The following is a 26,451-nucleotide window of genomic DNA, read 5'->3' on the forward strand; positions in this document are numbered from 1 at the left end:
GTGATGCAGGGCAACCTGGCACCCTCAGCCAGGAGGAGGGAAGAGCGGGAGCAGACATGACACAGGAGCAATTAGGGTGAAGTGCCTTGCTCAAGGGCACATCAACAGAATCTCGGGGATTCAAACCAACGACGTTCAGTTACTGGTCCAGCGCTCTGAACCGTTAGGCTACCTGAAAAAGTGTCACTTGACACATCATCATGACGATGCATTTTGCTTCAACATCATCAGGATGATGCGTTATGCTTCATATGATGCATTTTGCTTCAACATCATCAGGATGATGCGTTATGCTGCATATGATGCATTTTGCTTCAACATCATCAGGATGATGCGTTATGCTTCATATGATGCATTTTGCTTCAACATCATCAGGATGATGCGTTATGCTTCATATGATGCGTTTTGCTTCAACATCATCAGGATGATGCGTTATGCTTCATATGATGCATTTTGCTTCAACATCATCAGGATGATGCGTTATGCTTCATATGATGCATTTTGCTTCAACATCATCAGGATGATGCGTTATGCTTCATATGATGCATTTTGCTTCAACATCATCAGGATGATGCGTTATGCTTCATATGATGCATTTTGCTTCAACATCATCAGGATGATGCGTTATGCTGCATATGATGCATTTTGCTTCAACATCATCAGGATGATGCGTTATGCTTCATATGATGCGTTTTGCTTCAACATCATCAGGATGATGCGTTATGCTTCATATGATGCATTTTGCTTCAACATCATCAGGATGATGCGTTATGCTTCATATGATGCATTTTGCTTCAACATCATCAGGATGATGCGTTATGCTTCATATGATGCATTTTGCTTCAACATCATCAGGATGATGCGTTATGCTTCATATGATGCGTTTTGCTTCAACATCATCAGGATGATGCGTTATGCTTCATATGATGCATTTTGCTTCAACATCATCAGGATGATGCGTTATGCTTCATATGATGCATTTTGCTTCAACATCATCAGGATGATGCGTTATGCTTCATATGATGCGTTTTGCTTCAACATCATCAGGATGATGCGTTATGCTTCATATGATGCGTTTTGCTTCAACATCATCAGGATGATGCGTTATGCTTCATATGATGCGTTATGCTTCATCATCATCAGGATGATGCGTTATGCTTCATATGATGCGTTTTGCTTCAACATCATCAGGATGATGCGTTATGCTTCATATGATGCGTTATGCTTCATCATCATCAGGATGATGCGTTATGCTTCATATGATGCGTTTTGCTTCAACATCATCAGGATGATGCGTTATGCTGCATATGATGCGTTATGCTGCATATGATGCGTTATGCTTCAACATCATCAGGATGATGCGTTATGCTTCATATGATGCGTTATGCTGCATATGATGCGTTATGCTTCAACATCATCAGGATGATGCGTTATGCTGCATATGATGCGTTATGCTTCAACATCATCAGGATGATGCGTTATGCTGCATATGATGCGTTATGCTGCATATGATGCGTTATGCTTCAACATCATCAGGATGATGCGTTATGCTTCATATGATGCGTTATGCTTCATATGATGCGTTTTGCTTCAACATCATCAGGATGATGCGTTATGCTTCATATGATGCGTTATGCTTCAACATCATCAGGATGATGCGTTATGCTTCATATGATGCGTTATGCTTCAACATCATCAGGATGATGCGTTATGCTGCATATGATGCGTTATGCTTCATCATGATGATGTTGCGTTATGCTGCATATGATGCGTTATGCTTCATCATGATGATGTTGCGTTATGCTTCATATGATGCGTTTTGCTTCATCATGATGATGTTGCAAGAGACACCTTGCTGCTATATAGTTTTTGCTGCATTTTTCCTTTAAGATCATGTCCAATCATTAACAGTTTATTTAACAGAAAAACAACAAAAATCCAAAAACCAGGAACATGATGCGTAACCATATAAAAATAAATCCTGCTTCTGTGGAACCAAAGCATCATTGTTTTATCCATGATGATATTTAACAAAAACAATACATGGACTCATTCAGTTTACATTCTGCTGACATGCAAAACATTTTGGGACTGTATTAACAGTTATACATTAACAGAATAATGTAACAAATACCTAAATATTGTTTTGGAGTGGATTTTTCACTTACAAATTTAAGCACCTTTTGTAACATATTGTACGATTTGGAATTCTAACATATCATACTAATTGCAGGATTACATTTGTATTTTCTCCAGGACTTAACATATCTATAGAAATGGATGGTGAAGTACACAATTGCGCAACATTTTTGTGGACCCGTTTTGGCTCGTGAGCACTATTTTCAAAACTGCTGGCTGAAATGATACAAAATCTTTATAACGCATCTTTTACTTTTTTGTATTTTATTCTGATCCCCATTAGCTGTTGCTGAAGCAGCCACTACACTTCCTGGGGTCCACACAAAACATGACATAATACAGAACATCAATAGACAAGAACAGCTCAAGGACTGAGCAACACAAATTGTAAATAAGAAAAATAGTAAGAAAAAAAAGTTCCAACTGACAGTTACCCACACATCAGCACATATACACCACCTTTCAACAGTTTGGAGTCACTTAGAAATCTCCTTGTTTTTGAAAGAAAAGCACAAAAAAATGTCCATTAAAATAACATCAAATTCATCAGAAATACAGTGTAGACGTTAATGTTGTAAATGACTATTGTAGCTGGAAAAGGCTGATATTTAATATCTATTATCAGCAACCATCACTCCTATGTTCCAATGGCACGTTGTGTTAGCTAATCCAAGTTATAATTTGAAGAGTCTAATTGATCATTAGAAAACCCTTTTGCAATTATGTTAGCACAGCTGAAAACTGTTGTCCTGATTAAAGAAGCAATAAAACTAGCCTTCTATTGACCAGTTGAGCAAAACACCAGTCTCAACGTCAGCAGTGAAGAGGAGACTCCGGGATGCTGGCCTTCTAGGCAGAGTTGCAAATGAAATGCCATATCTCAGACTGGCCAATAACAAAAGATGAAGATGGGCAAAAGAACACAGAAGCTGGACAGACAGAGGAACTCTGCCTTGAAGGCCAGCATCCCGGAGTGGACTTTTCACTGTTGATGTTGAGACTGGTGTTTTGTGGGTTCTATTTAATGAAGCTGCCAGTTGATTACTTGTGAGTCTGTTTCTCAAACTACACACTCTAATGTACTTGTCTTCTTGCTCCGATCTCAGTTTCTTGGCAATTTCTCACATGGAATAGCCTTCATTTTTCAGAACAAAAATAGACTGACGAGTTTCAGAAGAAAGTGATTTGTTTCTGGCCATTTTGAGCCTTTAATCGAACCCGCAAATGCTGATGCTCCAGATTCTCAACTAGTCTAAAGAAGTCCAGTTTTAATGCTTCTTTAATCAGGAACGTTTTGCCAGTGACAGATTATGGTCAATAAAGCTCCCACAATCTTCTTATTATCAATTTAATTCAGACAATCATTTGTGTCACTGCAGTACATGTGTTCCCTTCTCTATAGACATGCTGAAAGTCTGTTGTTAATTTGTTCACAGATAAATAGCATTGTATCTGGTCAAACACCATTTTTTCCAAAGGTTTGCTAAGAGCCAGCAGCAAGCTGATAGGTCGGCTGTTAGAATCTGTGAAGGGTGCTTTACAATTCTTGGGTAGCGGAATGACTTTAGCTTCCCTCCAGGTCTGAGGACAACATTTTTCTCCAGGCTCAGATTAAAGATATGACAGATAGGAGTGGCAATATAGTCTGCTATCATCATCAGTAGCTTTCCATCTAAATTGTCAATACCAGGCAGTGTCTCATTATTGATGGACAACATTCATTTTCCCATTCATTTTTTTGTGTGACATTTAAAATAGTGTAATATTATGTAACAGGTTTGTGGCTGGGACCGCAGATTGTCCTGAGTTTGTGGCTGTCTAGATCCCTGCTGTTTGTTGTTTTCAGTCTTCGCCGAGACCTACGTTGCTAGCTACTATGACAAAGACCAAAGCCTGTGGGAGTACCATTGAGGACAGTGGTGTCTCTCTATCACACGTGAAGGATCTTTTAAACAAACACAAAGAGACCTATAAGCAGTTGTTACCACAACAAGAAAATTGCTTCAAGTGTTTTGTCCAAATACTCGTGGATTCTACTAATAAAAGAATGGATGACCTGACCAGAGAGGTGAAGAAGAGTTTGCAGTTCTCCCAGGGTCAGCTCGATGAGTTGAAACTGGAGAACGGCAAGATGACAGCAATCTGTAAGTCATTGAGAGAGGACATCAGTTCTGTGTGTGAAATGCTTGATAGAGTATGTGATGTAAACAAAGATGTTTACTTTCTTGGGAACCTGAATATTGATTGGTTTTCATCAAGCTGTCCGCTCAAGAGGAAATTTCAGTGTAACCAGTGCCTGTAATCTGGATCAGGTTATTAATCAACCTACCAGAGTGTTTACAAACACTACAGGAACAAGATCATCCACATGTATTGATCACATTTTTACTAATACAGTAGAACTTTGTTCTAAAGCTGTATCCGTACCCATTGGATGCAGTGATCACAACATAGTGGCTATATTCAGGAAAGCCAAAGTTCCAACAGCTGGCCCTGAAATAGTATATAAGAGATCACACAATAGATTTTGCTGTGACTCTTATGTGGATGATGTTAAAAATATTTGTTGGTTAGATGTGATTAAAACTTATTCGGGATCGGTGTCCCTTCCACGGGACAGTTACAGGCCGTTAGATTTGGGTATGTAATTTTAGGTGAAAATTGAAAAAAAAATGGCGGCTCCTTAAGGGGTTTAATGAAATTATGGGCAGAAAGACAAGTTCAACTCCATCTTTCATCGAATCAGATTGCTTATTCATCACGAAACCATGGTTATTTCATATGCAAACTGGCCAAACTTAAGCAGGAAATGCCAACAACGAACAGTGAGCAATTGTATTCATGCATAAAAAACTAATAATGAATGAAAAGCATTGCAAGTTTGAATTTTGTGAAGTTAGTATGAGAGAGGTGGGAAAATTATTGTTATCGGTCAATAATGACAAACCTCCTGACATTGACAACTGAGATGGAAAGCTACTGAAGATGGTAGCTGACTCTATAGCCACTCCTATCTGTCATATCTGTCACGATCGTTGTATGAGGCAGCAACTCACTGCCTTCCACTATTGTTTTCACTATATATTTTACCTCTTGGGGATGTCATTCGAAAACATAATGTTAACTTTCACTGCTATGCTGATGACACACAGCTGTACATTTCAATGAAACATGGTGAAGCCCCAAAATTGCCCTCGCTTGAAGCATGTGTTTCAGACATAAGGAAGTGGATGGCTGCAAACGTTCTACTTTTAAACTCAGACAAAACAGAGATGCTTGTTCTAGGTCCCAAGAAACAAAGAAATCTTCTGTTGAATCTGACAATCAATCTTAATGGTTGTACAGTCATCTCAAATAAAACTGTGAAGGACCTCGGCGTTTCTCTGGACACTGATCTCTCTTTTGAAGAACATATCAAGACTGTTTCAAGGACAGCTTTTTTCCATCTACGTAACATTGCAAAAATCAGAAACTTTCTGTCCAAAAATGATGCAGAAAAATGTATCCATGCTTTTGTCACTTCTAGGTTAGACTACTGCAATGCTCAACTTTCCGGCTACCCGGATAAAGCACTAAATAAACTTCAGTTAGTGCTAAATACGGCTGCTAGAATCCTGACTAGAACCAGAAAATGTGATCATATTACTCCAGTGCTAGCCTCCCTACACTGGCTTCCTGTCAAAGCAAGGGCTGACTTCAAGGTTTTACTGCTAACCTACAAAGCATTACATGGGCTTGCTCCTACCTATCTCTCTGATTTGGTCCTGCCATACATACCTACACGTACGCTACAAGACGCAGGCCTCCTAATTGTCCCTAGAATTTCTAAGCAAACAGCTGGAGGCAGGGCTTTCTCCTATAGAGCTCCATTTTTATGGAATGGTCTGCCTACCCATGTGAGAGATGCAAACTTGGTCTCAACCTTTAAGTCTTTACTGAAGACTCATCTCTTCAGTGGGTCATATGATTGAGTGTAGTCTGGCCCAGGAGTGTGAAGGTGAACGGAAAGGCTCTGGAGCAACGAACCTCCCTTGCTGTCTCTGCCTGGCCGGTTCCCCTCTTTCCATTGGGATTCTCTGCCTCTAACCCTATTACAGGGGCTGAGTCATTGGGATGAGTTAGGGCTCTTTCATACCGTCCCTAGGAGGGGTACGTCACTTGAGTGGGTTGAGTCACTGATGTGATCTTCCTGTCTGGGTTGGCGCCCCCCCTGGGTTGTGCCGTGGCGGAGATCTTTGTGGGCTATACTCGGCCTTGTCTCAGGATGGTAAGTTGGTGGTTGAAGATATCCCTCTATTTGTGTGAGGGTTGTGTTTTGACAAAGTGGGTGGGGTTATACCTTCCTGTTTGGCCCTGTCCGGGGGTGTCATCGGATGGGGCCACAATGTCTCCTGACCCCTCCTGTCTCAGCCTCCAGTATTTATGCTGCAGTAGTTTATGTGTCTGGGGGCTAGGGTCAGTTTGTTATATCTGGAGTACTTCTCCTGTCCTATCCGGTGTCCTGTGTGAATTTAAGTATGCCCTCTCTAATTCTCTCTTTCTTTCGGAGGAGGAGGACCTGAGCCCTAGGACCATGCCTCAGGACAACCTGACATGATGACTCCTTGCTGTCCCCAGTCCACCTGGCCGTGCTGCTGCTCCGGTTTAAACTGTTCTGCCTGTGATTATTATTATTTCACCATGCTGGTCATTTATGAACATTTGAACATCTTGGCCATGTTCTGTTATAATCTCCACCTGGCACAGCCAGAAGAGGACTGGCCACCCCACATAGCCTGGTTCCTCTCTAGGTTTCTTCCTAGGTTTTGGCCTTTCTAGGGAGTTTTTCCTAGCCACCGTGCTTCTACACCTGCATTGCTTGCTGTTTGGGGTTTTAGGCTGGGTTTCTGTATAGCACTTTGACATATCAGCTGATGTACGAAGGGCTATATAAATTAATTTGATTTGATTTTGAAGGGGACCAAAACGCAGCGTGGTGTAAATACATTCTTCTTTATTGAATTAAGAACACTTAAACAAAAAGACAACTGTGACCGCTATATAAACAATGTGCAACATAACATAGACAATAACCCACGAAATACCCAAAGAAGATGGCTGCCTAAATATGGTTCCCAATCAGAGTCAACGATAAACACCTGCCTCTAATTGAGAACCAATCTAGGCAACCATAGACTTACATAAACACCTAGATGGAAACAACCCCATAAATCTACAAAAGCCCTAGATAGTAGAAACACCCTAGAATGAGACAAAAACACACATATCACCTATGTCACACCCTGACCTAACCAAAATAATAAAGAGAACAAAGAATACTAAGGTCAGGGCCATAGTGGAGTTTGGAGTGTGACTGTTTGAGGTTGTGGACAGGTGTCTTTTATACTGATAACAAGTTCAAACAGGTGCCATTAATACAGGTTAAGAGGAGCCTCTTAAAGAAGAAGTTACAGGTCTGTGAGAGACAGAAATCTTGCTTGTTTGTACGTGACCAAATACTTATTTTCCACCATAATTTGCTAATAAATTCATAAAAAATCCTACAATGTGATTTTCAGGATTTTTTTTCTCATTTTGTCTGTCATAGTTGAAGTGTACCTATGATGAAAATTACAGGCCTCTCTCATCTTTTTAAGTGGGAGAACTTGCACAATTGGTGGCTGACTAAATACTTTTTTGCCCCACTGTACCACAAGGTTTTTTTTCACAGTCCCCAAATCCAGAACAAATAGAGCCCTAATTGCATGGAACATCCTTCCATCTCATATTGCTCAAATAAACAGCAAACCTGCTTTCAAAAATCAGATAAAGCAACACCTCATGGCACAACACTTCTCCCCTATTTGACCTAGGTAGTTTGTGTGTATGCATTGATACGTAGGCTACGTGTAACGGATGTGAAACGGCTAGCTTAGTTAACGGTGCACGCTAAATAGCGTTTCAATCGGTGATGTCACTTGCTGTGAGACCTTGAAGTAGTAGTTCCCCTTGCTCTGCAAGGGCCGTGGCTTTTGTGGAGCGATGGGTAACGATGCTTCGAGGGTGACTGTTGTTGATGTGTGCAGAGGGTCCCTGGTTCGCGCCCAGGTATGGGCGAGGGGACGGTCTAAAGTTATACTGTTACATACTTTCCTCTGTTACATACGTGCCTTCGCCCATGCCTTTGAAAATATATATTTTTTGTTCTGTCCTTGAGCTGTTCTTGTTTATTGATGTTCTGTATTATGTCATTCTATATTATGTTTTATGTTTTGTGTGGACCCCAGGGAGAGTAGCTGCTGCTTTTGCAACAGCTAATGGGGATCCTAATAAAATACCAAATACCAAATACCAAACACATTTTAATCAAACCATATGGTTCAAATGAAAAATACATACCAAAAAATACGTACTTAAACAAATTGCATTCATATCAGAAGTTACATCATACGGTGAGGCCATTGATACAGTTTGGTGTAATCATGAGGCATCTGGGCAGGAACAGTTGTTTATTTCCTTGTCTGATCTGCATGGTGTCCATTGTTAATTACCTCACAGTCCATTTTCTTATGTCAGATAGAGCAATGATTCCACCTGCACTGATCGGATGAGGGACGAGCTTTGTATAGGAGTGATACCATCTGACATAAGACAATGCTCACAATCTGGACTGCACATGGGGTTTGACACTGTGACAGAGATGCTCTTGCAGAAAACCTAGAATCTTTTCCCATGAGTCTTCCTGTGCAACGGCGTGAGGTTTGTTGAGGCCTCCAAACAGCATGACCACTGCAACAAGTTGGAATGACGGCTTTAGATTTAAGACATTTGAGACATGGTATTCTTCTGACTGTATAAATGTAGACCTATATGAAAATTGGGTCCAGTAACATAAGAAAAACCTAGAACTGTAGGATCATTAGTGGACTAGTTTCATCTGGTGAGCTAGATCAAAAGGTTGCAACGCCCAGTGGTACTAGATGAATGAATTTGGACTCCTATAGGAGCACAAGAACTATAAAAGCACAGTCTGTCTGCATGAATGACTCTGGAAAGGCACCTCTCTGTTGGCCTGGCTGCAACACAAAGGTACAAGCCCTGCAGTGGGGACCATAGGGAGGTTCAATCAGGTGACCAGCTCCAGGGTAGGACAGAGTGGTCAGCAGGTGACTGTTTCCTGTTCTCTCCATCATCTGCTTCATCTGAGGAGAAAATTATGGAGTTTAGCACTAATTACTTAATCTCATCAATTGATATCTTGACTTTAAAACCTCTTACATGTAAAGTCTCCATATTTGGGGACCCTATTTGATTATTCTAATTCAATTCAGTCTGTTATGCGAACGGTAGCCCCTATCTGCAAAAGCAGGGTGTCTGCCGAAAGCTGAGTATCTTGGCTATTGATCGATGTCTTCAAATCTTTGGATTGATTTACTACCATATATGGGCATACAAATTTATAAGGGCAGGCCATGCAGATAAACTCATTTCAAGATGGTTGCTACCTACATTCCGGTCAGCATTGTGAAGCATAAACGTTGATACACACCCAAATCCGGGACTCCACAGATCATGAGGATATCTTATTTGTCTGCCTGTGACAACCATTATTGATCACCAGCCCCGAGAGTCAACATTTTTATTTTACACAACGTTTTCACCGAACAGCAAACATCTTACAAGGTAAGCGTCGATTTGGTCTGTGTTTGAGCTGTAGCTACATGGGGGGATATCAAATTAGGAACAAATCTAGCCTACTGCCAATGTTATCTGATGATGTATGACTTAATGGCAACATCAAATGTCCACCGAGTAACTATCTTTGCGCATCAAATATGATGCTTGTTTATGCGGTGTAGGCATCAATATATCCAGTATGTCCTCCGACACCACCACAATGTTTGAGAGAGGTTGGTGTTGTATAAATTTTGTTTTTATGGTGAACAACAACTTTTGGGAACATCCAGTGCTATTACCACATTAGGGCACTTTGGAGAGGTTGAAAGGAAACTTGAATATCCCGTGGGTACCCCATAACACCCCCACAGTGTTTGAGTGAGGTTGATATGGTAGAAATTGTGTTTTTATACTGAAAAATTAGCATTTAGGGATTTCAAATATGTAATAGCACTGGAATTATCTCATTTACAGACATGTGCCACTTTGGAGAGGTTTATGGACACTTGGAAGCATCCCATGACCACACCTGAAACCACTTACTAAAACATCTGCCCATTTCTAGTTAGGTCTATAAGTCCCATTTTTATCTGATATTGTTCACATGTTGTGGAAGCCATCCGATGTTACGGCTTTCTTGTCGAAGGAGAGTCGGACCAAAATGCAGCGTGGTTAGTTCGATACATGTTTAATGAATGAATAAACACGACAAATACAAAAACAAGAAACGGAACGTGAAAACTTATACAGTCTGTCTTGTGCTAACACACACAGAGACATGAACAATCACCCACAAAACACACAGTGAAACCCAGGCTACCTAAAAATGGTTCCCAATCAGAGACAACGAGAATCACCTGACTCTGATTGAGAACCGCCTCAGGCAGCCATAGACTATGCTAGACACCCCTACTCAGCCACAATCCCAATACCTACTAAAACCCCAATACCAAAACACAACACAAAATGTGTTTCCAGCTCTGGGCATCAATCATTTACGTTTAGCTTGTCAATGAAAGATGGTTATTTTGTGTGTGCTTGATCTTGTTTATTCTGAACTATGTAACTATGTACCTTCTATCTATCTAATTTCCTCATCATTTCCCAGATATCTTCTTTCCAAATATACCAAGTTTTTGATTGTCAGAATCATGTAATTACACATGAATAGCAGTTCCTTTGGGTATGTCTATTTAGTCCGAAATCTACATTTTGCCATTACATTTAAGAGTTTTTTTAAACTGCATGTATGAAGCATGATGTTTTCCATAGGCAAACAAGACGTAGCTCACATCATCAGCTGATTCGACAGCAGGCCAATTCTGATCATCTTGTCCAACAACCAGCAGCAGAGGACATGTTATCCTCCCCATCTGAGGACAGAACAAAACAAAATGGAGCAGAACAGAACAGATTAATAGCCATTTAGGAAACATTGAATATTGACAGATACAACAATACTTCTGAGCCCTCAATCTTGTGAGATACTGGAGGATCATGATAGGACTGGAGAAAGTGTGAAACTGTTCCCAGTATTGGTTGAGTTCTCCAGCGTATTCTTTGAGGTCCTTATCATCCTGTCCTCCTGTGTGGGATACATTTCCCTCGCTACAATCATCCAAACAAGAGCAGAGGACTGAAGGGTCTTTCTGAACATAACAGATATCTTACTTCCACTTTCAGGTCTATATCTTCTGGAATAGGTAAAAGAACGTCCCTCCAGATGATGCGATTCTCCTCATCAGTACGGGCCTTTGCATATTTTCTGAAAACGCATGGCCAAAAGTATAATACTGATTTTCTCCTTGAAAATCATTAGGCTACTTTATAAACAAGACAAACACAAGTAAACATAAGCTATTGACTCACTTGTGTATACCCTGAGATGTTTCCTCAACGGACTGGGTGGCTCCAATTCGACACGCATGGCTGCCACTGATGCACACACAACATCTAGGCTAAAAGGAGTAGACAGAGATTTAATTACACAGCATGAATACATTGTTTATTACTGACTGGGGACAGATAAACAAACATGCATTTTGTCGCTGTTATTAATGTGATTTTCCTAAACACAACTCAATGATGATGAGTATGATGGGGACATTTTGGTGTGGGTAAAGCGCATGCACATATGTTTATTCAGGAAATCAACAAACTGACAGGGCAGGAGTTTCTTAGGGACTTACCTTGACAGCTTCTGAGTAAGAAGTGATGGATAGAACCACTGTAACACCAAGGGAAAGGCCAAGCAGCGCAATTCTGTCAGCGGCCACTAGAGGGTGATCCTGCAGTAGTCTGAATGCAGCCTGAGAAGATATTAGCATGTGCTAATACTCATTTAGGCATTTATTCAAGTTTTCTCAAGACAATGGATCAAAAAATACGTGCAGATGTGTTTTTTCCCCCAGACCCACAGACGAGAGAGATAGCATAGTGGTGGGCGTGTTAGTATTCACATTTAAAGACGGTGAAAGAGTCCTCTCACCTGATTCCAAAGGTCTAAATCAGTTACTAATTGTGTACGGTAAGGATTCAAACTAGCAAACAAACATTCACCACAGGCATTATGTAGCATTGTCTGTCAGACTGTCACTTGTCAGGCAAGTTATTGTTTATCAAGTTATTGTTTATAAGAGCTTACCGACTGACTAAAAATAACTTAGTACATGTATTTGGAGCAGTTCCCATTTTAGCAGACACAAACACACACACACACACACACACACACACACACACACACACACACACACACACACACACACACACACACACACACACACACAGATAAATAGCAGAGCGTCAACCATGATTTCTATATGAAAATGGTGCAGACGGTAGACACAAACCTCAAAGTAAGGGTAGCCAATGGTAGCATTTTTATTTTGGTCCGGGAAGACGTAAAGTAGCGCCATGGCAGCAAAACCGTGGGATGCCAAGAGAGCAGCTCTATATTCCACTAGGCCGCCACTACCTCCCCACATGTCTAAAACTCCAGGGAAGGGTCCGGGACCTTCAGGATGACATGACAAAAACATTATTGTTTATTTCTGCCACTTATACCAGTCAAAAGTGTGGATGAATATATATATATATATATATATTCAACATGTCAGAACTCTAAATGAAATTTGTTAGGACTTATTATTCCTCTACAGGTCTTAAAGAGAACCCAGAAAAAATTACCTTCAGTTATTGAGAGCATATTGTGTACCTGGTGGCAGGAACAGGGTACCTGTGACCCCTCCCTCTGTGATGTCCATCCTGCGGACTCCGGGGGACATGTACCAGCGCTCTGTGACGACACTCGCCAGGGCCACCTGCTCTCTGAAACCCTGACTCATGTGTCCCCTGTACACAGAGATGTGCACCACCATGGGAGTGTGGACCTCCTTCTTCCTCAACCTACGAGAGGTATAAACAATTTGTATTCCAAAACTACCAACCACTTTAGCGTTGGCCTGAGTGTCAGAATAACCTCATGTTCATTCTCATGTTTACCTGAGTTCCGGTCTACTGCCAGGTATTGGTCTCATGCTCCACATCAGACCCATGGGCTCAACACCCTCATATGTCCCCCCTACACTTGGATCCTTGAAGACTATTAATGACATACAAGTTACTTGAAAGTACAGGGCGAAAAGTGTGATTTGTGTAGCAAAAAAACACGCATTTTGTGACGGGTTTTTATATAGTTATGATGAATATGACACAAGTCTGAGTTTACAGAATCCATCATATTGTTATTTCACTGTAATTCCTTTAAATAAAGGAAATTAATTAAAGAGTTTCCAGTGCATTTACAAATGTTTTTCTGCTGTTGAAGTAGCTAAATGAAGTGGCTAGAGGAAGTAGATAAATGGAAATAATATCTCTCACCTGTGACCCTTCCCTGAGCATCACTGACATAGTGCCCAAACGCCTCCCAGTAGTCTGTGTCTTCAGACTGATGTAAAGAATGTAGTGTGACCTCCTGTGTCGGTGGTAAGTTCCCCACAACCACATGGAACTTCTCATCAAAGAGGGCTCTCCATGGTTTTACAGTCAACACAGGAATCACACCCATCTGACACATGACTTCTTCACAAAAAACTGTGACAACCTTAGTAGGTCTCCTTTATATTTTAGTTGTGAACCGTCACTGCTCATCCGACCTGTGAGCAATGGTTAAAGACATCAATAGAGTGCCTCGGTCAATATCACATCAAATCAAATTTTTACATTATTCGTCACATGCACCAAATGCAACAAGTGTAGACTTTACTGTGAAATGCTTACTTACAAGCCCTTCACCAACAGTGCAGTTCAAGAAGAAAATATTTACCAAGTACACTAAAATAAATAATTAAAAGTAACACAAGAATAACAATAACGAGGCTATATACAGGGGCATACAGTGGTATTCTGTCCGGTCCAAACAGCTACTTTAACAACTTGCTCAGTACATATACGTAGATACCATGTACCTACGGGTTTAATTATTAACTCAAATATTCAAACATAAAAAGGTGGATGAGTAACTAATCTGCAGGTCATTGCCACTGTCACGTTCTGACCTTTATTTCCTTTGTTTTGTATTTATTTAGTATGGTCAGGGCGTGAGTTGGGGTGGGCAGTCTATGTTTGTTTTTCTATGATTTGGGGATTTGTATGTTTCGGCCTAGTATGGTTCTCAATCAGAGGCAGGTGTCATTAGTTGTCTCTGATTGAGAATCATACTTAGGTAGCCTGGGTTGCACTGTTTGTTTGTGGGTGATTGTCTATGTTAGTTGCTTGTGTCAGCACAGGTCTCATTTATAGCTTCACGGTCGTTATTTGTTTTTTGTATTCAGTGTTCAGTACTTTCTTTAATTAAATATTCATCATGAACACATACCACGCCGCATTTTGGTCCTCCAATCCTTCTCGCCTCTCCTCTTCAGATGAAGAGGAGGACGACCGTGACAGCCACTCTTCATGATATATGCAAAAATCTAGTATTAACGTCATAAAATGTGACTTTTCTAATCAAATAAGTACCTTGCGAGGAAAACATGAATGTGGGTTTTCACATATGCATTTTTTTTGTGTGAAGGTTAAATGTAACACTGTCTATTGGTATCAGAGGTGATATTCACTGAGGCTGTGAGGGAGAACTCTAATCTCTGGTCAATCAGTGTAATATTTGTAATCGCTTATTTCAAATAATAAATGTGATATATCGTCACATGTACTGTTGCTGTTGCATCATCGACTGCCCCTGGCCAACCAGTATATATACAGCTGAAGTCGGAAGTTTACATAAACTTAGGTTGGTGTCATTAAAACTCATTTTTCAACCACTCCACAAATTTCTTGTTAATTAACAAACTATATTTTTCGCAAGTCAGTAGGACATCTACTTTGCGCATGACACAAGTAATTTTTCTAAGTGCATGCACAAAGTGTGGAGTGGTTGAAAAACGAGTTTTAAAGACTCCAACCTAAATTTATGTAAACTTCTGACTTCAAGTGTACCTCCTCCATTTTTGTGGTGATGCATGGGAGGGGGTGACAGCTGTCATTTCTGCCTACGTTAGCTGTGTGGCAGACTGAAGGTTGGCCACATAGGAACATCCTCAGTGCTACTGAAGGACTGCGGCTCAGAGGGTAATATTACCATCTGTCGTCCAGTAGCTCTTGTAATATAGCAGACCTGATCTGTAAGCACTTGATTTTCTCCGACACACGCCTCTGTGGTCTGGCGTTGGCAGGCCGGGCTGGCATTGGGGAGGCAGGTGGGGCAGACACCAGACGGCTAGGCCCTGGGATGGCTTGCGGGGCAGGTGAGGCTGACACTGCAATGGCTGGCAGCTCAGGGAAAGAACTAGTGAGCTCCCTCCTGTCCATGGAGTTTATAAGATTTAATAGTTCCAGTTAAGGAACTGCAGTTCTCTGCCATCAGTGTGTGTTATGATTAGTCTAGACTGCAAAATGGTCGTTCCACCTCTGAAAGCACACGAAAGAGGATTTGGACACCCACCAGCTCAGATTGTTCTGAAATCGTATCTGTTGTTAGTAACAGACATTATTAGCATTCCTGAAACATTATTTTGTTGAAATATAATTCTGATAAACTAAGCTAATTGATTGCACCCAAATTGGCTATTTTAATTTATAGGATTCAGGTAATATTTTAAAAATGCAGTACCCAACATCTGATTTGGACCAAACTTCTTCCTACCAATGAGGAAGACATGCGGAAATAAATCAAATAAAAAAACACCCATGGTATTTTTCTGCTTCAGGTATTGGGTTTGCGTTGCTCTTTTCCCAAGACAAGTTCTGCCGCTCTCGACTAGGCTATTTTGCGCCCACGAGATGGCGCAATGTGACTGTGTTTCCCAACGGTGTCTTCAACAAAAAGTCCCTTTTCAACATCCGCTGTGCACATTTTCCCACTGGGAATATAGTTTAATGTAGAGCCTTAGGCATTTGATCCTACTTTTGAAAAGACACTTCCATTGTCTGGAAGTGTGTGCAATAAATATGTTCTGTTTTTCTCTTAGTATTTCTCTGAAAGAATGTTGAATGATCTGAATCACCTCTCATGTAGGCTATAATTCTCAAGCATCTTTTAGATTGCTTATATTATCCTAGCCTATATATAGTATTTGAAAGTTATGCCCTTTGAAAATTACGCCATATAAGACTACTTCATTTTCTGTAGGCTGTCATCATTAGCCATGACGCACCAACAGTATCGCTTCCTTTAAATTACACTTTGAAATTGTGACACACCAAATAAGATGCATGTGTTGAGATGCACTTGTTTTGGACCAAGCAAGTCCGTGCACACGTCTTTCACTGATCATGGGTAGGATTATGGTGATTTGAAAAATACAATTAAAATGAACTGCCCACTATTTACAGAAACAACTAACAAACATCAGAGAATCATTAGTAACCTGGAAACCAACCACCGCTGTGTGGTAGTATTGGGTGATTCCACAGAGACGGAGTGAAGTTCTCAAATTCTTTCGCCTCGCGTCCTCCCTCTTGTCCTCGCGCCTCGTCTCCTTCTCAAACCCCATTGGATGAGAACGCCAGAGATCTCGCCCCTCTGACCTTCTCCTCCAATGGGTTTTGAGAAGGAGACGAGGAGAAGGGACGCAATAAGAATATAATTGAGATTTTCCCGGAGTCGCGCTCGCGCCACCTTCGCGATGCTGCTGTTCTTTCAGCACCACGAGCACAGCACAGGCTTGCGCAGCTTTGGTTTGGCAGTGAGACCGCGAGGGACCAGATCACAGTAACGGGCGGGTAAGTCCTACTTAATTGTTGATTTTTTTTCTTCAAACAATGTGATATGAGTCATGTTCCGTATTTAATGTTCTTAGATGTTTTTCTTTAGTAATTGCCTACAGACTTGATATTGAGTATCAGTTTTCTGATGGGCTCACGTTTCCAATCATTCACACAAAGTCACATTTGATCTGTTAAATAAATAATTCAAGAGTTACTTTTGATATGGCTTTCTGGTAGATATATATAAAAACATCGTCAAGAAAGTGATCCATTGAAGATCAATTTAATTTAGACAGGCATAAGAATTTTCGGTGCGTTGTGCATGTTTCATCTGTCATCATCAACTGAGTCTAAATCGATTGAAAGGTAGAGCGCAGTAAATTAAAATGGACCACGGAGTAAGTAGCCTATCTCATTAAAAAAAATCCCAGAGAGACATTCTCATCAATCATGCTAATTGGCATATTGCACCTTTTATCATAAGTGTAAATTGGTGGGGAGTCTTAATCATGCAGTGTGCAATCAAAATCTTGGGTGATACAATTATTTACATTTAGATTACTGCAATTAGAGCAATTGTGCATGAGATTTGCTTTGTAGAACTGCTGGCTATAAATGCACTGCAATATAGGTCACAAATGAACTAGGCTACTTACTCGTCACCTGTGGGTAAAATCCTCAAGTTAAAGCGTTTTAACATTTTGACTCATGGTTGCAAAGTTGTTGCTTTATTTCATTCAAAGCCAAGTATATGCTCTGTGCATAGATATTGTAGTTGATGAGGGATTTATCTTAGCTGTAGAAGAGGCATGTCTGCACAGTTTCACATTGTACATCACTCTGATGGTTAATGACATGTGCCACTAATTCTGACCACCCATTCATATGTAAAGCAGCACACTGTCTTAAACCATAACAACGTACAGTATGACACACAGCACACGTTGTATCATACATAACATTTCCCCCTCCTTTCTAAAACCAGGGACTGGTACCATTTATAAAAATGTCCATAGGGCAATAACCCAGTGATGCCTAACAAAAAAACATTAACCTTTAAATAGAAGAGGTAAACAAAGACTCTCCAAAACAAGACAGTTCAGTCAGTTAACCTGAAGGTTGACTAAGACACCTAACGGAACCTTAGTTTTAAAGGAGGAAAGGTAGTCCTCCAGTCAGTGGCTGCATAGGCTGATCTTAAAGCCATCACTGCTCGTAGCTCTGGCCCTTGGGAGCCCACAGAGTCTAAGGCTTAGGTGGTACTGCAGGAGGAGGTTCGTCAGGTGTGTCTCTGGCCTGTATGTTTGTGTTATACTGGCCCATGCGAGAGGAGTGGGACTTTCCTGGTGCGGCTGGCGTGCCAGCGTGATCCATTGCTCAGCATGAAGGTGGCGAGCCCCAGATGTCGACTGACCTGCAAGGGGTCCGTCCAGAATGAGACCATTTTGTTGCACCACTGAGACCGACAGGCTCGAAACCTGTCTGACACTTGGATGATCGGCTACTTCACCCTGTGTGCATTGTCGAAGCGCCGTTTCATTGCTCTTTGGTGCCTGGTGGCTGCCTGCTTTGCTTGTGTACACCTAGTGTGCACCTAGTCTTTCCAGTGGCAGTTCCATCTCACGACCGAGCATGGGAGATTCCGGTGAGACCTGTGTTGCTGTGTGTTTTCATGCCCTGTAGTGCACTAGTGTTTGGTTCAGGGCGGTTTGGAACGGGCACCCCTGGACCAGGTGCGTCCTGATGCGGTTCTTCAGCGCTTGGTTGAAGCGTTCCACCCCTTTGGCCGACAGGGCAGAACCCCACAAGCTCGACGACTGGAGCTGTAAAGGTGCACTTTTTGCCATTCAGGGTCAGGTTGTTCTGCAGTAGAACACGGAATACTTTGTGGAGTCGCTGGTCATAGATGTGGAGGTCTTGGCTGTGGATCACAATGCCGTCTAGATAGACCGCTACCCTGGATATTCCAGCGAGGATGGTGCTCATCACCTGGAAGCAGATGGGGGCGGAGCTAAGTCCACCAGGGATGCATGTGTATCTGAACACACCAGCGTGTGTGACGAAGGCCGTGAGGTCTCTGCTGGCTGGGTGGAGGGGCACCTGAATATAACCCTGACTCAGGTCAAGCTTCATGAAGACCCTGAAGCCGTGAAATTGTTCAGTCACCTCAGTGGGTACTACTATCCGGGACAACAGCATAGGGATTCACACAGGTCTGGATTCCACCTAACTTTTGGTTGCAATGACATTGTTTGAAATCCAGGGGCAACGCTGATGTCTGCCTCCAACTGTGACTGGAGATCTTTTGTGATGTCATCACGCAATGCAAAGGGGTTGCACCACAGGGGCTGCATGACTGGGGTCACGTCCGGGTTCACTAAGGGCCTTTGCGTAAAGGCTGTGAGGCAGCCCAGTTCATCAAACAGAGCTGGCCTGTTCTGTTGCCATGTGCAGGTAACCTGGTGGATAGCTGACCCACTGTCATCTCTCAGTGTTAACCCCAAGCCTGTGAAGAGGTTGAGCCCCAGGAGTTTGGCACCCCGCTTTGTGAAATGTGATTGACGGTAGGTGCTTGGGGACATAGTGCACTGGGACCTGGAGAATGTCTACGATGTCTATCTTGGAGCTACCGTACCCACACAGGGCAGTGGAGGACTGTTGGAGTGGCTGGTGAGTGAAGAACTTGTTGTAGGCGGCAAGGTTGAGCAACGACACCGCAGCGCCTGTATCCAGTAGCAAAGACAAACCCACCTCACCCAGCTGCATGTTTTGAATGACACATGATTGATGGAGAAAGTTTGGATTTCAGTGCGTTCATGTTGAGAGTCAGAGGAGAATGAGGGCGGAGCTAGAAGCAAGGGCAGAATGACACACTTCTGCAAAGTGATTGTATTTTGAACAGTTCTTGCATATCGTTCCACGGACTGGGCACTTTGAAGCCATTGAATCGTGAGAGCAAGCCACACAGTTGCTACAGCTACGTCGGTTTGTTTGTCTGTTTGCCTGCTGCACGGGCATGCCGGTGTCTGTTTCCATGCAGCTATCGATGTGGGAGGGCGTGTGCAACGCACGGTTGCTATAGTGTGCCTGCTCGGGCTGAAGCTGCTGTGTGAGAATGGCTGGGGGCCGAGTGTATGCTGCAGAGCTGTCTGTTAGCATAGTAGAGCATTCCAATGCACCTGTAGTGCTGATTTAATTGCTCCATCAAGTTGTAAATTGTCAGATTCCAAAATCAGTTTCTCCCTTGTCTTTTCACATAACGTCCCCTCTATCAGCTGATCCCCGATGATCTTGTCCTGAAGTGCCCCATTGTTACAAAAGCTAGACAAGTCACTCAGATTAGCCATGTAGTTTCGAATTGACTCACCGGGCCATGGTGTCCCGGTGAAATGGTTCCGTAGAAGGCTGACTGCAGCATTGAATGTAGGAGCCCATCCAAGCGCTCTGAAAATCCTCTACACCGAGGCAGTGACGGCGCAGTGTTGTCCTCCACTTGTCGGAGATTGTAGAAAAGTTCAGAGCGTCAAGATAAGTGTTTAAACTTTCAAGACAGTTATTCCTTTCCAGGCATGGAAAGGAATGGCACTGGTGGGGGTAAACTGAATTCAGCCATCCTCATCGCCAATGCTGTATCTAGTTTAGCTGTAGAAGAACATACGCCTGCGCAGTTTCACATTGTACACGTTTAATGACATGTGCCACTCATTCTGACCACCCATCTAAATCATAACGATGTACAGTGGGTCCCAATGGTTGGGTTGAAGAAAACGTAATGGGTTATGAGTTGATGCTGCATGGCTTTACAATAGCCTACACATAGGCCTGTAGGTATTAGCCTACCATGTCTTTATTTGGGCGGCAGGTAGCCTAGTGGTTAGAGCCAGTAACCAAAAGGTTGCTGGATCAAATCCCGAGCTGACAAGGTAAAAATCTTTCGTTCTGCCCCTCAACAAGGCAGTTAACCCACTGTTCCCTGGTAGGCTGCTATTGTAAATAAGAATTTGTTCTTAACTGACTTACCTAGTAAAATTAAGGTTAAATTTAAAAAATAAAAAGATCAATCAAATAGGCCTAACTTTCTCAATACTCAGTCAGAATAGCCCTCATTAATTAGTAGGCTATGCGGCACAGGTGTGCGCCTACTTAGGCCTATGCTACATGAGGTTGTTATCGCCATGCTTCATTTGTGCAGAGCGTCTTTGAAACAGTTATAGATCAATTGTTTTATAAGTGTAACAAATATTACTGGAGTTATTTTTGTAAGTAATTCGACCAATGTAGGGGTGCACAATGCTGGTCTTCAGTTCCATAAGAATGGGAACAAGCAGTGGAAGGGCCAAAGCTGTTAAACACCTATGCCACACAATTGTAATGTCCATGGAGCCTCCCTGATGAAGAAAGACTGCAGTTAGAGTGCAGTATAACTATAGTATGCTGCAAATACTGTGTCCACAATAAGAATGTTTTTTTTTATACAGTAATTTTGCAGTACAACTGCAGTTACAGTGCGGTATAACTTTAGTTCAACTGCAGTACGCTGCAGTTATTCTGCAATTACTGTGTCCAAAATACCACAGTTAATGCACTTTTACTGCTGTTTTTTTTGGTAATGCCTCGATTGATCAGGCTCAAAACAACAACAGAAATGTTCTGTCCTAATCACGAGGGGCACTCTGAAGAGAATTGATGTAATTTGTACCAAAAAAGTGGTCCTAGTTGTGAATAAGAGTGGATAATGAGTTATGTCTCTCAATAGTGAAAGAAAAGTCAGTAAGCCACTCTCTTCGTTCTGGAACAACGGGATCTAAGTCCTGTATTTCCTCTCAGATGGAAAATGAATGCTAACGGTAAACTAACAGTAAACTAACAGTAAACTGGCAGAGCTAATGCAACTAAAGCTGTAGACAGGAAGAAAAGACCTGCATGTTTTAATTTTCCCAGCAGGCAACCAGCGCATGTTAACATAAACACACACATACACAAACACTGGTTCTGTCATTCTCAATGCTATTTATTGTGCGACACCATCTGTAAGGCTCTAGGCTAGGGTATGCTGCTGTGTCCATTTTGATGTAGCTTCCTGTATAACTTTGCATTATGCTAATAAACATATCACAGTAATTTAAATTCACATCAGGGTAAGGATTAGTCTCATTGCAAATGCAATAGCTTATTACATGATAATACATTTATTTGATGTTTTTATCAAGCACATTCTCAGCTTTGTAGACAGAGTTTATGCAGATGTGACAGTGCCAATGTTTGAAGATTTCCTAGTTTTCAAAGGGAGATTCCCTGCTGTGTGATGTGGATGTTTGTTGTGTCTGTCCTTATACTCTCTCACTTTGTGTGTGTGTGTGTGTGTGTGTCTGTGTGTGTGTGTCTGTGTGCTTGCTTGCGTGTGCATGGATGCATGCTTCAGTGAAAAGGTATTCAAATCAGTGGTGTACTTTACTTTAATATTTATATTTTAGACAACCTTTACTCCACTACATTCCTAAAGAAAATAATGTACTTTTTACTCCGTATATTTTCCTTGACACCCAAAAGTACTAGTTACATTTTGAATGTTTAGCAGGACAGGAAAATTGTCGAATTCATGCACTTATCAAGAGAACATCCCCGGTCATCCTTACTTTCTCTGATCTGGCAGACTCACTAAACACAAATGCTTCGTTTGTGAAGGATGTCTCAGTGTTGGAGTCTGCCCTGGCTATCCATAAATGAAAAAAATCAAGAATATCGTGCTGTCTGGTTTGCTTAATATAATAAATTATTTATGCTTTTACTTTTGATACTTAAGTGTATTTAAAACCAAATACTTTTTTACTTTTACTCAAGTAGTATTTTTCTGGGTGACTTTCACTTTTACCTGAGTCATTTTCTATTAAAGTATCTTTACTTCTACTCAAGTATGACAATTGGGCACTTTTCTCACCACTGATTAAAATCCTTCGCTGGAGGTTCTGAGTAATTCTTTCTCTCTGTTCTACCTGATAATTAATTGCACCCACCTGGTGTCCCAGGTCTAAATCAGTCCCTGATTAGAGGGGAACAATGAAAAAGCAAGGTCCAGATTTTAATTGGATGGTTTTAGTGTGTGCACCTATGTGTTTGATAAAGAGAGAGAAGAGAGAAATAGCATATGTGAATGTGGGCGTGTGACCTACCTATATTGATGTGTGCCTGTGTCTATTAGAGACCTGAACCCTAGTGTGTAACATATGGATTGTTTTCCCTCTTTGTCTCACACATCACAAACAGGGTCTTTTGAGCATGAGACACCCAGGATTGTGGAACGAGATCCCCACTGTCCAGTCAGTGTGAGAAACTCAGCCTCTCTTCTCTCCAGCCTTCTTATCTCGATCAAACAACACCCCTTTCCCAGGGATGCCAGGTACATGCATCAGCAGTTCTTCGAAACCAGAGGTAGCCCTCCCTAACCCTGCCCTGATCTAGAGAGGAGGGTCACACACGGTACGCCCAACCCTGTGTCCCCACCACCCCCCACCAGCTGCCTGCTGCTCTGAGCTCCCAGTACTACACCACCTCCCCTGACCCACTATCTCCCGTACTGCTACCACCATGGCCAGGGAGTCCAAACACCCCTCCCTCTTCCTTCACAGCTTCCTCTTCCTACTGACCACTAAATGCTACTGGCTGTTGGCCTCTGCCACTCAGAAGCCCCCAGACCCCCAGCTGCCTCTGCAGGAGTACGCCCATTCCATCCGGCTGGACGGTGACATCATGCTGGGCGGCCTATTCCCTGTGCACTCCCGTGGCGAGAGAGGAGTGCCCTGCGGGGAGCTGAAGAAGGAGAAGGGCATTCATAGGCTGGAGGCCATGCTGTTTGCAATTGACCTGATCAACAAGGACCCAGAGCTGCTCCCTAATGTGACACTGGGGGCGCGCATCCTGGACACCTGTTCTAGAGACACCTATGCCCTGGAGCAGTCGCTGACTTTCGTCCAGGCACTCATCGAGAGGGACGGCTCAGATGTGCGCTGTGCCAACGGAGACCCGCCCATCTTCGCCAAGCCGGACAAGGTGGTGGGGGTCATAGGGGCGGCAGCTAGCTCGGTGTCTATCATGGTGGCCAACATCCTGCGGCTCTTCAAGGTGAGGATTCTGTTTCCGCTATTTAAAATGGGATGTTGTTTTTTTCTATAGTCCATGTTCTCTGTTAGTTAAGCTGAAGTTTGACTCAGGCTTAATATCTAGTTATAGCCTTCTCTAAAGGCTGTGAAAAGGTCAAAGATGTATTGTGTTTTTGTCTTCCCTTCAAGGTTCTGTTGGTTCGCATAGCAGACTTTGTTCCGCTGCCTTTGACAATAGAATGCAGATGGGACTTCCCTAGGCTGTGGTGTGGTGGAGCGTCATCTTGAGAACATTCTGGAAAGGCTTTCATTTAAATATTATTTTTCCAAGCTAGTGGCTGGGCTTTTGTTAGAAATGTAGGGATTTTCTTGACACAAGCATCATGATCCTGTCACATTACATCAGCTGGTATTAGAAATAATTCAAAATGATGGGTTGACACCTTTTCTCTGGCATAGAGACGTATGGGCTGCGTGCTTGGTTGGTTCACTATTTAAGCAGATAAAGCTCAATTAGCCAACACCCCATTAGAATATAGTCAGTGTTATTAAAATATATTTGACTAACTCCAGAGGGCTAGAAACTATCGGTTGGTCTTAAGCAGGAGTTTACAACGGTTCTTGCATTCCAATCAGAAGGTCTGAATGTCAGCGACTGACCAGTGGTAGACACATGAAAAGGTCAAACCATTGATGTGAATCGACTGACTATGATATGGAGTCTGGGTTCCCAGAGAGAGGTGAATGAGATGTAATTTAGCACATAGTTGTTGTTGTTGGAATATGTAGTGTCAGCCTGACGAGGTATATTGTTCCCATGTATATCAATTCCCAATGTCTCTGTGATTGAACTGATATTGATATTGTAGCATATTGCTCTCAAAACAGCTTGATATTATTTTCTCCCTTCTTAGTAATAGAGAAAGCAACTGTTCTGGAGCTAAAAATAGAAGGTTTGAAATTAGATAGACATGCATTGATATGTTGCATTAATCTAATACAGCCATTGTCCTTTTCATAGTCGTCACAGACTAAATAAATATTCACTATTCTGCTTGAGGAGAAAAGGTGACAGTGGAGAATGACCCGGACCGGGAAATATTGAATGAGGTTGAATCTTCGGCCTAAAGCGGTGGCATGAGCAATGACTTGTCTGATTAATTAAGATGGAATAGCTTGAAGAAGCAGGTAGCATCAGAGGTCAGAACGGGGAAGACGAAGGGCCTGACTGGCTACATACAGAGGTTATCCCTAACAAAGTGGATCATGTAAACCAGTGGTTCCCAGACTTTTATAGTTCCGTACCCCTTCACACATTCAACATCCAGCTGCGTGCCCCTCTAGCACCAGGGTCAGCTGTACCCCCTCTAGCACCAGGGTCAGCTGTACCCCCTCTAGCACCAGGGTCAGCTGTACCCCCTCTAGCACCAGGGTCAGCGCATTCTCAAATGTTGTTTTTGTCATCATTGTAAGCCTGCCACACACACACCCCATACAATACATTTATTAAACATAAGAATAAGTGTGAGTTTGTGTCACAACCTGGCTCATGGGAAGTGACAAAGAGCTCTTATAGGACCAGGGCACAAATAATAATAATAATCAATCATTTTGCTCTTTATGTGCTTGAAAGGATTTTCATAACTCTGCAATGATGGGTTGGAGAGAGTCTCAGTCTTAAATAATTTTCCACACAGTTTGTGCCTGTATATAGTTTTCATGCTAGTGAGGGCCGAGAATCCACTCTCACATAGGTGCCTGGTTACAAAGGGCATCAGTGTCTTAACAGCATGATTTGCCAAAGCAGGATACTCTGAGTGCAGCCCAATTCACAAATCTGGCAGTGGCTTCTGATTAAATTCAATTTTCACAGAGCCACTTGTTGCAATTTCGATGAGGCTCTCTTATTCAGATATCGGTAAGTGGACTGGAGGCAGGGCATGAAAGGGATAACGAGTCCAGTTGTTTGTGTCATCCGTTTCGGGAAAGTACCTGCGTAATTGCACACCCAACTCACTCAGGTGCTTCACTATATCACATTTGACATTGTCCGTAAGCTTGAGTTCATTTGCACACAAAAAAAGCATGCAATGATGGATAGACCTGTGTGTTGTCCTTGTTAATGCAGACAAAGAAGAGCTCCAACTTCTTAGTCATAGCCTAAATTTTGTCCTGCACATTGAATATAGTTGCGGAGAGTCCCTGTAATCCTAGATTCAGATCATTCAGAGAAAAAACATCAACCAGATAGGTCAGTTGTGTGAGCAACTCGTCATCATGCAAGCGGTCAGAC

At 42.2% G+C, this 26,451-nt stretch overlaps 2 protein-coding genes across 2 annotated transcripts in view; one reads left to right on the forward strand and one right to left on the reverse strand.

Annotated features, from left to right (window-relative positions):
• Window positions 1–8,467: 8,467 nt before the first annotated feature.
• Window positions 8,468–14,256, reverse strand: LOC109897770 (acyl-coenzyme A thioesterase 1). The gene is made up of 11 exons (XM_020492324.2): window positions 14,078–14,256; window positions 13,675–13,949; window positions 13,297–13,396; window positions 13,010–13,200; window positions 12,645–12,808; window positions 11,985–12,104; window positions 11,665–11,753; window positions 11,467–11,560; window positions 11,088–11,168; window positions 9,179–9,320; window positions 8,468–8,907 (listed from the first exon to the last, which is right to left on the reverse strand). Exons 2-11 carry the CDS (start codon window positions 13,868–13,870, stop codon window positions 8,777–8,779), a joined length of 1,308 nt encoding a protein of 435 aa, XP_020347913.1. The 5' UTR covers window positions 13,871–13,949; window positions 14,078–14,256; the 3' UTR covers window positions 8,468–8,776.
• A 2,709-nt stretch (window positions 14,257–16,965) lies between these two features.
• LOC109897772 (metabotropic glutamate receptor 8) overlaps window positions 16,966–26,451 on the forward strand; it is a 197,432-nt gene continuing 187,946 nt past the window's right edge. The window contains exons 1-2 of the mRNA XM_031833147.1: window positions 16,966–17,076; window positions 23,326–24,180. Of these exons, the coding sequence (XP_031689007.1) occupies window positions 23,647–24,180 (534 nt within the window). The 5' untranslated portion in view covers window positions 16,966–17,076; window positions 23,326–23,646. The remainder of the gene's footprint in view (window positions 17,077–23,325; window positions 24,181–26,451) is intronic.

The sequence above is a fragment of the Oncorhynchus kisutch genome, linkage group LG10 (genome assembly GCF_002021735.2).
Source record: "Oncorhynchus kisutch isolate 150728-3 linkage group LG10, Okis_V2, whole genome shotgun sequence".
In the NCBI taxonomy this organism is placed as follows: domain Eukaryota; kingdom Metazoa; phylum Chordata; class Actinopteri; order Salmoniformes; family Salmonidae; genus Oncorhynchus; species Oncorhynchus kisutch.